We start from the raw sequence: 12,555 nt of genomic DNA, 5'->3' as shown, positions 1-12,555 counted from the left end.
ATGCTGGCTGTCATCTTCCTCAAGGTGATAAAACCCGTTTATCAGCGAGAGGTGTCCGCAGGCCGCTGACGGTCCAATCTGACCAGGCGTTTCATTCCAGGGTCATGTGGGAATGAACACACACACACCGTTCAGGCTTCTCTTTTATGGACCATTTACAGCACGGTCTCACCCACTAATGACATGGTGTTTAGTTTGGCTATCAGTAGATGTTTTACGTGGGGCTGTCGTATCTTAAAAAAATAAATAAACAAATAAAATGTTGCGAAGCGATCTCCAGAAAAAAATGGCTTTAATTTCTCAAACGGTTTCCAAAGAGAACAACAAAGTACCTTTTTTTTTTTGCCAGCCATATTTTTTAGTGGGTGATTTGCTTGTTTACATTAAAGCAATTTAATCTGAATTTTAATCAGGATTTAACTTGGAACAGTCAGACATAGCAATTGCCGTTCGTGTTTTATAGCTGTCATTAAATCAAAAATGAAAAAACAACAACCATCCATTCGTTACAATGCACATTCAAAACCCGTCCACCCCCCTCCCCAACCCCCATCAGACAGTGTAGATCACTGTTCAGACCTGCTAAGCGTTTGATCATAAACATATAGACATGTCATAAAAACACTTTGAAAATATGCTAGAGCAGCACTGTTCTAAACGGTTTGTAAATGTTGCCTTGAAGGAATAAAGGGGGAAAAAAAAAGAAATATCCAGTTTAGATCCAATTTGTGTTCACACTCACCAATTACTTTCATGCTCCACTTCCCATCTAATACACAGACACCAGATTATCCCCTGAGTGTCTAAGCACCACGGCCTGTGGTTCAGTCTCAAACACAAATTGGATTTAAAAAAAATAAAAAATAACAAATCTCCTTGTGCTGAAAGAACAATCGACTTTTCTCTACCTTTTCTTAAGAAAACATTTACACTTATGAGTGTGTTTGCACTGCTAAAGATAAGCGAGATAATTTCAGCAGAGGGAAAATAAAGGCTCTTGTGTAATATCATGATGATAATGGCTCATTAATTAAGCAATAACATTAATAAGCAATAACAGATCATTCCCTCTCTGTTTGATAAGGTTATTAAATATCATAGTCAGCTGCAATATTTTGTGTGCTTCGTTGAGTCAGAATACGCTGTTTCATTAAGAGAATAAATGAAGGCGCCAGTGAGAGAAAATATGAGAACACCAGTGTTTGATTCAAAATACCCACTAGTCTCACAGATCAGAATACCAGTTATTAGAATCACTCAACAAGTGTACAAGACTTTTCTTTTGACATTCATTTCTTACAGGAATATGTGCATTTGAAGTTCGATGGCCACCTCTTTCTAAGTACTCATTTTTAATAATGTAGTAAAACTAGGTATGTGAACCAACCAATTCCACAAACAGATCATGTAACAGGGTGGCACAGTAGCGTAGTAGGTAGCGCTGTCGCCTCACAGCAAGGTCTCAGGTCCTTGCTGTGTGGAGTTTGCATGTTCTCCCCGTGTCTGCATGGGATTCCTCCAGGAGCTCTGGTTTCCCCCCACAGTCCTAATACATGCGGGTTAGATGAACTGGAGACTGTCTGAGAAATAAAGCCATTTTTTTTTTCTGGAGATCACGTCTCAATATTTTATTTATTTATGTATGTATATATGTATGTATGTATGTATGTATGTATGTATGTATTTATTTTAAGATGAGGCTCCAGCACCCCTAATTAAATAATGAGTGAGAGAGAGTGAGATCAAGTAACAGGAAAGGAAAAAACTGAGCTTTTCTGGATTCAACAACTTTTATTGAGTAAGCAAAGTTGGGGGATGGGGGGGGTTGTTGCAAGGTTGTGGATGTGGATGTGTTTTTTTTTTTTTTTGGGGGGGGGGGGGGGCACACTCCTGAGCTGACCCCGCTGAACCCTGCTTGCATGGTGAGCCCTGATAAAGGTGTGAACGGGGTGTGTGGACAGCGTTTCAGACGGCCTTGGGCAACACATGCGCATCCATCCCACACCAAGGAAAAAGATGGATGTGTCCCTGCCATGGGTGAAATTGGCTGTCAGGGAGCATGTCGATAGGACCGGAGAGGCAGGAAAGGATGGATAAGGATGGGGGGGTGGAGGGGGTGGATATCAAACTATTGACCAGAAGTAGAGGATTGGAGCAGAGTAAGTAGAGGGCGTCGCCTGAAGTCCAGGATTCAGGAAGAGTTACCAAGGCAGACAAGGATTGATGTTCCTGGTCTGGAAAAAAGGAAGAGGAGAGATGGTTGACATGGATGGAGACAGAGAAGTTCAATCAAGTTCAGCTGAGCGGAGAGAGCAGAACCTGTGTGTAAGTCGCCACACAGGAAGTTATCTGCAGAGAAAGCTGATATTGTGCTTTTGTTAAACAAGCATTTATGGTCTTTCGTCTTCCACAAACACACCTGCATTTCAGCCAGCTACACAGGCTGAGTTAAGTAAGGAAATGGAATAGCATTTAGGAAGGAAGTGAATTCTATTGGACAGCTAAACTGTGCACCAGTCTCCCACAAGTAGAGCTGAGTAAAAAGTCACTTTGATTTGTCAGTTGATATGTGTGATATGGTCTTTGAGAACAGATTGTGTTAGCTGTTGTGTGTTGGGTCTGGAATTTCTGCATACAACGTGAAGTAAAATAGAGGATAATGTTTAGCCAAACTAACTGAAATAAAATAAGCAATCCTTTAAAATGGAACAAGTTAAATTGGATCAGTTCAGTATTTCAATGTGTTGCTCAGTTGTGTCCTAAATGTATTGTTTTTGATATGCATATTATTCTAACAGGCACATTATGACCTATGACCTTATGACTTATTCTTGAAGACTGCAGGATGGCTTCTCATAGGATATGAAGGTATGTTTGGTCTGAGGTCCAGCATATGATGAGGTGTGTTGAGAATGTTCTTGTGTGTGATGAAGATAAGGAAGAGGATGGTCTCTTGTGTGATGAAGATCAGAAAGAGGATGGTAAAGTTCAATGTAACTCCAGACTGCTCTGCGTGCATAACAATATCATTACATTGTAACTAAGGGTAAGATGGTATTTATAACTATGTTGTAACATGAGGCAAGATAACGTGATACAAGAGCCCACAGCTGCAGTCATGCAGAGATCGTTTGTGTGTGTGTGTGTGTGTGTGTGTGTGTGTGTGTGAACGCGTGTATGTGCATGCATGTATGTAGGAAAGATGTGGGAAGATCCTGAGTTAGAACACCCTATGTAAGGGTTGGGAGGTTCTTAGGGGAACAGAGAAGACACACAGTTGGTTTGCAATGCTGCACTTCTCCATGTTTCAATTAAACCTACATGAATGAGGGGTTTTGTGCGTTATACCATCCCCATGACCAAAGCATTATCATGGGTGGAGGGTGCTGGGTGGGCGGGGGTCTTACTATATCATTCCAGGTTCCACCTGACAAAGCAGCTGCTCCACTCCAATTAAACAGACAAACTGAAACTTACCGCAAGACACCAGGTAACAGTGAATATGTTGAGGTTATCGCATATAAAGGATTTGTTTTATTTCTGAGGAGCATAGTTTGTGTGGCTGGATACAAAATCATCATTTTGGTAAAATATTCGTATCTTTCTTACCTTTATCCACTCTTTGTTTTTCTTTTAGAGGCAGATAAATAAAATGTAGCATTTGATGTTATTAATTGAGAACCTATGACACATTTCCTCAGTGATGTAATTTATTTCTTGATGAGAAAGGAATCAGATTTAACAGAACATGTTGTCACTTCATACAAGTGTAATGGGAAAACAAGAACAGTCTCATTCTTTTCATATCACCATAATTCCATTATTCTCTTGGCCCCTTTCAAACAGCTGCCAAATGACACATCGTTTTAATGCACATTCTCACCAGAGAGCAGAGATGATCTGGCTTCTCTCTCTCTCTCTATCACTCACACACACACATGCACATACACGCACGCACACACACGCACACACACTCTCTCTCTCTCTCTCTCTCTCTCTCTCTCTCTCACATTCGTACACACACACACACACAGACACACACACTCTCAGGTGCTTTAGTAACAGTGACATCATGGACATCAGCCTCATGGTCCTTCCTCTACTCCACACTAGTGAATCAAACCCAGGCAGACATGCTTGGCAGGTGCCTGTGAACCAAAGTGTGTATGCAAAGAGACACTAGACTTCCCTACAATCCACTCTCATGTCTGTCCTAATGAAGACAGATTCATGCAATTTATCTCCTGACGCCAATGCAGGGATACGGCTGCTCATCCTTTCTCGTATCGTCACTCCCTCGTTTCCTACTGTGCGTCCCCGCCGCTGACGGCAGCCAAGGAAGGCAAGAGACCAAGAGACCGTGAGCAAAAAGGGCGAAGGATTTGTCACCCTCCTTCAACGAGAAGCCGCGCGAAAAAACAATATTATTAATCTTTTGACATTTCAATATCGTATTAACCTTTTCGGTGAAAATCTGCCAGGCTCATTATTCTAATGAAGGAGTGGCGGAGTGGGCGAGTGTGTGTAGAGGAAGCTGATCGATAAAGCAAGCATTCGACAGGATCTCAGTGAACAGGCTAGCCTGACCTACTAATCTGTCTTCTATATGAGCCTGCTTTAACTAATGAAGTTAACAATAGCATAACAGCTGCACGTGCTGCTTCTGTCATTGTGAAGTGCTGGAGGTGTTTGTAAGAGCCACAGCTAACACCTGTATTTAGGCTGACATCAGTCAAAACTAACACTGTGCCTGTCAAGTCAGCTATGAAGTCCACCAAGGAGATAAATATTGGTGTGTTCAGGCACAGAACTAACAAGATCTGGAAAAGAAACTGTCTGAGAGCAGACTGGAGCTGTGATGTGCTTTTTCTACATTTCTGGTCTTTTGTCAGTTGTCAGTATTGACTTTGAGAGGATTGGAGGCTGTGTGTGTGTGTGTGTGTGTGTGTGTGTGTTTTATTGCACTGACACTTCTCTGCGGCTCATTCACCCATATCCTGACCTGTCATCTGTCAATGCACAGCCCAAAACCCTTCCATTCAAGACCATGCCTGTAGTGCAGGTCATTCGACTAAGAAAACACTCTCATTTACTTCCATTATGTTTTTCCAGGCAGTCTCAAACCTCTCTTCGGCCTTGTCTGTCACCGTTGCATTTCACCTTGCGTAATTGCCGGTTTCAAGGTCTCGTTAAAAGCGTTTCACTACAGGGTTTGTATAAAAGCAGATTCTAAAAGGTTGATTGGTTGTTTGGAATGAGTGACTTCTTTTCACTTTCCGGTGAATAGTGAATGTTACAAGGCTGAAAATTCTCATGAAGAACATGTCACATTCTCTCAGAAAACCTCAATGACAGCTCTTCTTTGAAATTATTCCCTTTTTTATGTCATAATTTGGCATTGAAAGAAATAGCATATTTCAAACTTGGTCTTTTCAATCAGTGGTAAATCAAAACTGAGTGATCTGTATTTTTAAAGGGCTTGATGAGGAAGAGAGAGAATTCTTTTTGCTCAGCTATTGAATGATGGACTGGTACAACACATGTAATTAGTCGTGGTAAATCTGTCTTCTTTTTTGCGCAAGCGTGTGTGTGTGTGTGTGTGTGCGTGTGAGTGTGTTTACCCATATTTTTGCTAATGTTGTGATTTAATTTTTAGATAAAAGAAGTTGCTCATCTTAGTGGTTATAAATGAATAAATAAATAAAATAACTTTGATGACTTTGGCAGCAGTTTCTGCTGAAAAACCAATCAAAGGCAAGGGAGATTAATGAGAGTCGTGACAAACTTTACCGTCTATCCTCGACAGTTTGTCTCGTACCATTGCCAATTTCTCCTGGAAGAGAAATCGCTCCGTAAACTTGACTTATTATCTTCTCTGATCAACATCAGGGCAAGGAGATGGACTTTTATAATGTAATAGATGAAAAATAATGATTAAAATGATGAAAAACGGCTGTGTAAGTCACTGGCAGGGAGTGTGGGTGGTTACGTCAGACTACAGATACAGCACTGCAGCGAGATGGTGGGAGGCGGCAGATTATTAAGGGAGTTGTGCGGGGGGAGGAGTCGTAGTCTGCTGGGGTAATTGTGCAGACCCTCCTGACAGTAAATAACAGCGGCCGAATTGACTGGCGCTGGTTACGATTGAACGCCTTTGTAACCAACATGACTTCAAAGTTATTAAAATAGAGCTGTTTGGGCCACGTCCAACGACAAGAGAACGTGATCAAAGAGAGCAAATAAAACAACCAAAGAAGAAAGCAAATGAATGAATGAAAGAAAGAAAATGATGGATAAGACACAGTGTAGCATGCATAGAGCATATATCACAAATGTGATATCATCTTAATTCAGATATTTTTAAAACAGATGATCTGACTCTGGATCCATCTTATTCTTTGAACTATGAAACCAGTGTCAAAAGAGACACTATGATGCTTTTATCACTTGATAAAAAATATTGATAAAAAAAAGAGTTTCTTCTATGAGATGCAATCAATCAGGAGAAAGAGGAGACACGCGAAGCCGGCACCTGTGCCGGGTTCCTTTGAGACGGTAGTGACAGACAGATGAGTCCACTTCAACGACATACAGCTGCTTTCTTAATTACCTCCCTGTTTGTGTTTAAGGTTAATTAACCAGTTTGGAACGGAAAAAGACAGGAATTTCCACAAAGACAATTAGGCGAAACTCTTTTTTTTTTTTTTCCTCCCACGTTTTCCCATGGGACCGCTGTCACTACCCATTGAAGTTTTAATAACAAGGAGAACATTTGTATGTAGGGAGAAGAAAAAGATAATAATTTCATCAGAGAGTACTGTTATTTAGTACTAATTATCTAGGCTCTGAGTAAGACATAATTATTTTATAACACCCGTCCTGATAATGTGTTTACAATATGTTGTCCACAATCCTGTAATCAAACAGATTATTTATTCGCGCGCATAAACTTGGAGAGCAGAACTGCTGGTTTGGCTGGGTTAAAGTCACAGCCGCATCAGCATGCTTTACCCAGTTAGACTGTGTAATGTACGGCTAACTGGTCTCATCTGCATAAACAGATGTATTCTAGAAAGCGGACTGGGCAGTCTTTATGTGTGACTCGTATTTTTTAATCACCTTCAGCTCATCTCAGGACACACACACACACACACACACACACACACAAACTCTCCACTCATTAAAATGATGAATGTGAAGGCATGGAGAGGGGATGACGATGTCCTGTTCCGAATTTGTTCCTGTTTAGAGAGGTGCTGATTAGGGAGCACCTGGGGGAGACTGGGAAGAGACCAAGATTCAAAATCAAGACGCCTTATGTAGGAAGTGCGGTGGTGGCTGGACAGTGATGAAGCACATGTACCGTTGCTTTGGACATGAAACAAGGACACTGGACTCAAAGCTAATTTACATATATGAGTGATTCCCTTTGATATGCCACAGAGCTATTTTCTTCAGCTTCCAGATTTTACCTTTTTGAAACATTCTTTTTTATGCATTATACTATGGATGAATTAAACAATAAAAAAAAAATTGAAGTAGCTGTTTTGGGGGACAAAGGGGCATTCTATCGTTTAACAGAAAATACCATGTGAGCACAATACAGTTATCACGTGTTACCTCAAAGTCTTCAATGTCATACACATGAACTCATTAAGGATTGAAACAGACTAACACTATTTTGCCATTTCCAAAAGATACAAGTCTTTTCAGTAGAATAAAAATACAGGATTTATTCATCAGAATGAATGCATAACTGGTCGCATCCAAACTGTGTTAGTGAAGATTTAAACCTCTCCTCAAGTTCTGGTGTATTTGGACTATGTAATTTTGCTGAAAATCCCAAATATGTAGATGCTTCTTCTAGCAACATCCAGGCAAGTGTGAGTGGAAATAAGTGCTTAGCTGAGGACCTGCAGCAGTACGCATTTTTTTTTCTCTGCACTCTCTTTTTTTTTTCTCAGGAAAATTGATTGATAGGGGAAATTTTACTGTATAGTTCCGTCTGGGTAATGACCACTAACCTCCAGTTCAGATACATTCGGGGTCCAGAGGAAGTCTCTGTCCCTCTTAAAGACAGCAGTAGCTGAAGTGAGCATTTCTCTTCATTACCCTGTACAAACATTTCTGCTGCAGGTCTGGAGGAGTCAGCAGAGAGGGACGTTAGCCTTCACATTAAAGCCTATTCCTGAAGGGCTCCCAAAGGTGAGCTTTATCTGAGGAAGTGCAGTGCGCTCGGAGACTAATGAAAATGGAAACATATGATTTCAGCCCAATTAGAGTAGAAAAGAGTGGTCGTTCTCCACTCCGATGACTGTGCAGTCGGGCTGTTTCATCCAATTCCGGTCTGAAGACTAACAAAACGGAGCGCGTGATGTCAAGGAAATGCCATAAGCGGAATGTTTAAGAACCAATTTGAAGGAATCTATTTAAACACAAATGAATTAGGAAAATTATTTACAAAGAATGTTCTAGAATAGGAAAGCGTACCCTGCAGTCCAGGATGATACTGCTGGCCGAGTTCCCATCTGAAAATTGAATTTACTGGACAACAGGCACTAGATCCACTGCAAGGTAACAATTCAGTCCATGTATGTTTAAGTCCATTAAAACACAGCACTACAGTCACACAGCAAAGGACTTTCCTCCATTAAAACGGTTAGGCCATGACTTTCTACCTAAAGATCATCATTAAACAAACCTGACAGTGGCTGTCAGGTAGTACTGGATTTTCTCAGTTTTCAGAATCAAATGGGAATTTTGTTTCTCACATATTCGAAGACTCTAAGATCAAACTTGTCAGAAATGCTGAAGAAACTGGAGCCAGGTTCCAGCCATACAGATGGACTGACTACTGAAAAAAATTATTCCCAATTAATTTACAGATTTAAGGCCTGCATGCTGCATTTTACTGCTTGTGCCCTGTCACTAAAGTCTAAAGTTATTTTAAATCTACATTTTTTTTAAATCTTTTTTTTTTTTATGTGAACTGGTTAGCTAAACTGATGTAATCTCTTTGGGCTTTACAAAACGCGACTGGACAGTATTAAACCTGATGAGACTAATGCCTTCATCAGTCTCATTTTACTGTGTGGGATAAATTTGAAGCCATCAGGGATATTGATGCGTATTGAGAAACACACAGGCAATTTTTCGTTTTTGTTGTGGTCCTTATTTGTCATTGGCAGCTGATTTTAAGACACTTGTGTTGCTAGCAGAGCATGCCCTTTGAGGCACACCGGTAAAAACCAGATTATAGATCAAAAACACAACTCAGACGGTATAGCTTTCCTCTTTAGACACAATGCTTTTCCATTACACTGATGTTCTGGATGTCAATAAAAACCATGTCATCTGTTAGACTAATTTTATAAGCTATAACTATGACAAATTGCTCAGACCTGTTGCAATTATTCAACTGACAATACCCATTCGACTATTGTTATATATGTTGTTCTGGAATGTTCCCTGTGTTTCTGGAGAGATCACTGTGTTGGAGGGCACAGCTGTCTCTGTGAGGCAGAAGAGGAGGATGAAGATCAGAACGCATGTTTATGCTTGGAAGGGAAAAAAAGTCTTGGTAGTAACTATAGACTTTTCTATCTTAAGAAAAAGTGAAAATTAACAGTTTTGAGTGGCCCACATGTAAGGTAGTTTATGACTGATTATGGACAGAGAACATACTGTATGGTGGGAGCATCATGAAGAGTATGTTTGGGCGACACTGACATCAGATAAACATTTCTGAATGTGTGCCCCACCCCCCCTTCAGAAATGAAAAAAATGAGACAAAGCCATGAGCCCCACTGCTACCCAACTGTATACTCCGTAATCCTTCCCAATGCACATGCTAGAAATGACACGGTCATTCCCGTAATGGTCAGATCATTTTCCTCAGGTTTAGAACCCTCAGAGGGGAAAAAAAACACACAAGAGTTTAAAGTTTATTTATTTTTGTTTTATTGTTTTTTTTTGTTTGTTTTTTTTCATTTTCTTCTTTTTTTCCCTTAATTTTATGAAACGAATGTTTGCAGATGTTCTATGAATAAACAACAAATGCCACTCGTTCTGGAGTGGGATGAACTTAGAAATGTCACGTCTGAAAAACAGAGCCCACTCTTCCCTCACAAGTAAGGGAAAAAAAAAAAAACAACAGGAAAAAACAAAACCTCCCAAGCAGTCCAATCAGGTCCACTCCAGATCCTCCAGCCACCTTTTAACCAAAGTCTTAAGTGCATAATTAGAAAATTACGTTCGTAAACGAGAAATCAAGGGGTGAGACGACACCCCCCCCCCTCAAATGTAACGTGTCATGTGACAGCATCATTTTGCAGGCTGTCTTTCATGATTGGTCGAGAATCTGGCATGGACCTAAAGCTTGCGTGGGGAGTCACATTTCCGATCGTTCGTTCGTTGTAAACAACTAATCACCTTTGTCTCTGTCATCAGCAATCACAAGGCCGTTTCCCATACTGCTTAGCACTCACAAAGACAAACAGGTTAATTGATAAAAAAATGCTTCAAAATAAAAGTCTAGTGATTGTGCTTTTAAAACCAAAGTAGAACAAGTAATAACAAACATTGACAACAACAAACAAAACAAAAACAGTGCATTACAAAAAAAAAAATCCCAAAAGTGGTACTTTCTTGGGGCAGTTAAATGATATAACAGTTTAATTTACTGGCATAATAAACTTAATATTATTCAAATAAAAACATGGAAGACCAGTTTGAAAAGAAAAAAAAAAGAAGTACCACAATGGATAACAAACGCGAAAATGAAGTATGTTTACATGTCTATTTACAAGACAGTCCACTCCTTCTCCGCTTGGAGCTAATCTGATTACAGTTCCAGTCAACTGAGAGGGCTGACTGGACCTCAAAACCACGTGTCAGATCTTGGGCCGACCTTTCACCCTGTATTGCATCAGAATGGAACACAAACTAACTACCATCACGTCTCTCTGAATGCACCCTCCCCCATGTAATTCTTTAGTTTTTCTCCAACACGTTTCTCTCAAATAAACACAGGACAATGAAGCTGTCAAAGAAAAAGCAAACAACAGAATTTGATGATTGGTCAGTTTTCCAGATGTGAAGAAAAAACAAAATTAAAATAAAATAAAAATACAAAGGTATGTAAGTATCAGCGAATATGGCATGTATGAAATTGAAAATCTGTTGACGAGTTGAAGATGGTTCATTTCTAGAATCGCATTAACAGCATCTTGTCTTCATCTTCAGCTCTCCACCATCTGAAGAGAAACAAAAAACAATCTTTTTTAACCAAATAGCCTTCTCCTGTTATGCTTCTGACACTGTTACAGTAAAACATATCACTTTAGTAATAACCCCCATTATAGGAACTACAGTGTGGTGCACCTTTGAAATGACAGTTGAGAAGTTCTAAAATTCAAGGTATCATAACAATGGTTCTCAGGTATCTGAGGAGTCAAACTGGACTCAGCAGTCTTAGTGGAAGTTCTCCTGAAGGAGGCGTACCTCCATTCCATCTTCCTCCGGCTGGAAGGCTCCTATGGTGTTTAGGCCGAGGTCAGCGGGGTTCCTGACGACTGCGGCCACTCCCTCTCCTCTCCTGCGCCCCCCTGAGCCCCGGGATGACAGAGAACTGGACGAGCTGGGCTCCCGCTCTGCCCGCGGACTGTGGATAGTGGGAAAAGAGGGACGGCTATAGGGTAGAATATCCTCTGAACCTGAGATGGGAGACTGACCGTTATCTGACGATACCATTTACACAACAGGGACATAGCAAAGGCATTCACAGATGCAACACCTTGATAGACTTTCTATTAATGGGTCACGAGTGCTATATTGTGGGTATTATAGGTAGTTATTGCACATTTACATTCTATTGACATTTACATTCTGTTCAAATTGCTGATGACATATAATGGCTTTGATAATAATGTTGTAAAAATGTTATAATATGAATGTAACAGCATCGTATATTAGTAATGTTGTAGTTCTGTTAAATGATTTGACACCTGGATGCTGGCGGGCCTTTGCGCTGGTGCTACCCTCCTGTTTGTTGGTTTTGGCCCCTCTCTGGGCCTTCTGTTTCTCCTGGTGCTCCCGTCGCTCTGATGAGCTGGTGCGGTGGTCCGAGCCCTCCCGGGACCTGTAGCCTGTGGGGGCCGTCCTCTTGTCCCTGCCTTCTGCCGATCCTGCCCTGGGGGGCATGGCCTTAGATGGGTGTGTGGGGGACTTGAGCGCGGCCGGCGGGGGAATGGGCGGTGGGGGCAAGTCTGAGGACAAAAAAGAAAAGAAAATAATAAGTGGGCCAAAGCATGTACAGGTAATAACCACCAATCACTACAGCAGTGTCACCGCGCCTTGTCATAGATTCTGTAAGTGTCTGGAGGGTTGCCATTTCACTCTTCTGTGTGAAATTCCATCTTTCAATATTTTGTGTATGGTTCATGAAACGCTTTTTCAGGCACTGCTCCAAATCCTCTCCTTGCTGCTTGGCTGGGCTGAGATCTGTTGGCTACAATTGTCCTTGTGTATTGTTCTCATGAATATCATGAGTAAACA

The 12,555-nt window shown here is 40.9% G+C and overlaps 2 protein-coding genes across 2 annotated transcripts in view; one reads left to right on the top strand and one right to left on the bottom strand.

The window, feature by feature from the left end:
• The window catches only part of robo2 (roundabout, axon guidance receptor, homolog 2 (Drosophila)), a 330,740-nt gene extending 328,643 nt beyond the window's left edge, over nt 1-2,097 (top strand). Inside the window, exon 31 of the mRNA XM_030779068.1 lies at nt 1,970-2,097. Within this exon, the coding sequence (XP_030634928.1) occupies nt 1,970-2,097 (128 nt within the window). The remainder of the gene's footprint in view (nt 1-1,969) is intronic.
• Nucleotides 2,098-11,472: 9,375 nt separating this feature from the next.
• Nucleotides 11,473-12,555, bottom strand: part of robo1 (roundabout, axon guidance receptor, homolog 1 (Drosophila)) — a 152,015-nt gene continuing 150,932 nt past the window's right edge. The window contains exons 29-30 of the mRNA XM_030779067.1: nt 12,006-12,266; nt 11,473-11,714 (exon numbers count right to left, since the gene is read on the bottom strand). Of these exons, the coding sequence (XP_030634927.1) occupies nt 11,473-11,714; nt 12,006-12,266 (503 nt within the window). The remainder of the gene's footprint in view (nt 11,715-12,005; nt 12,267-12,555) is intronic.

Source organism: Chanos chanos, chromosome 7, assembly GCF_902362185.1.
Source record: "Chanos chanos chromosome 7, fChaCha1.1, whole genome shotgun sequence".
NCBI lineage: Eukaryota > Metazoa > Chordata > Actinopteri > Gonorynchiformes > Chanidae > Chanos > Chanos chanos.
This window is presented reverse-complemented; position numbering and strand designations above follow the sequence as displayed.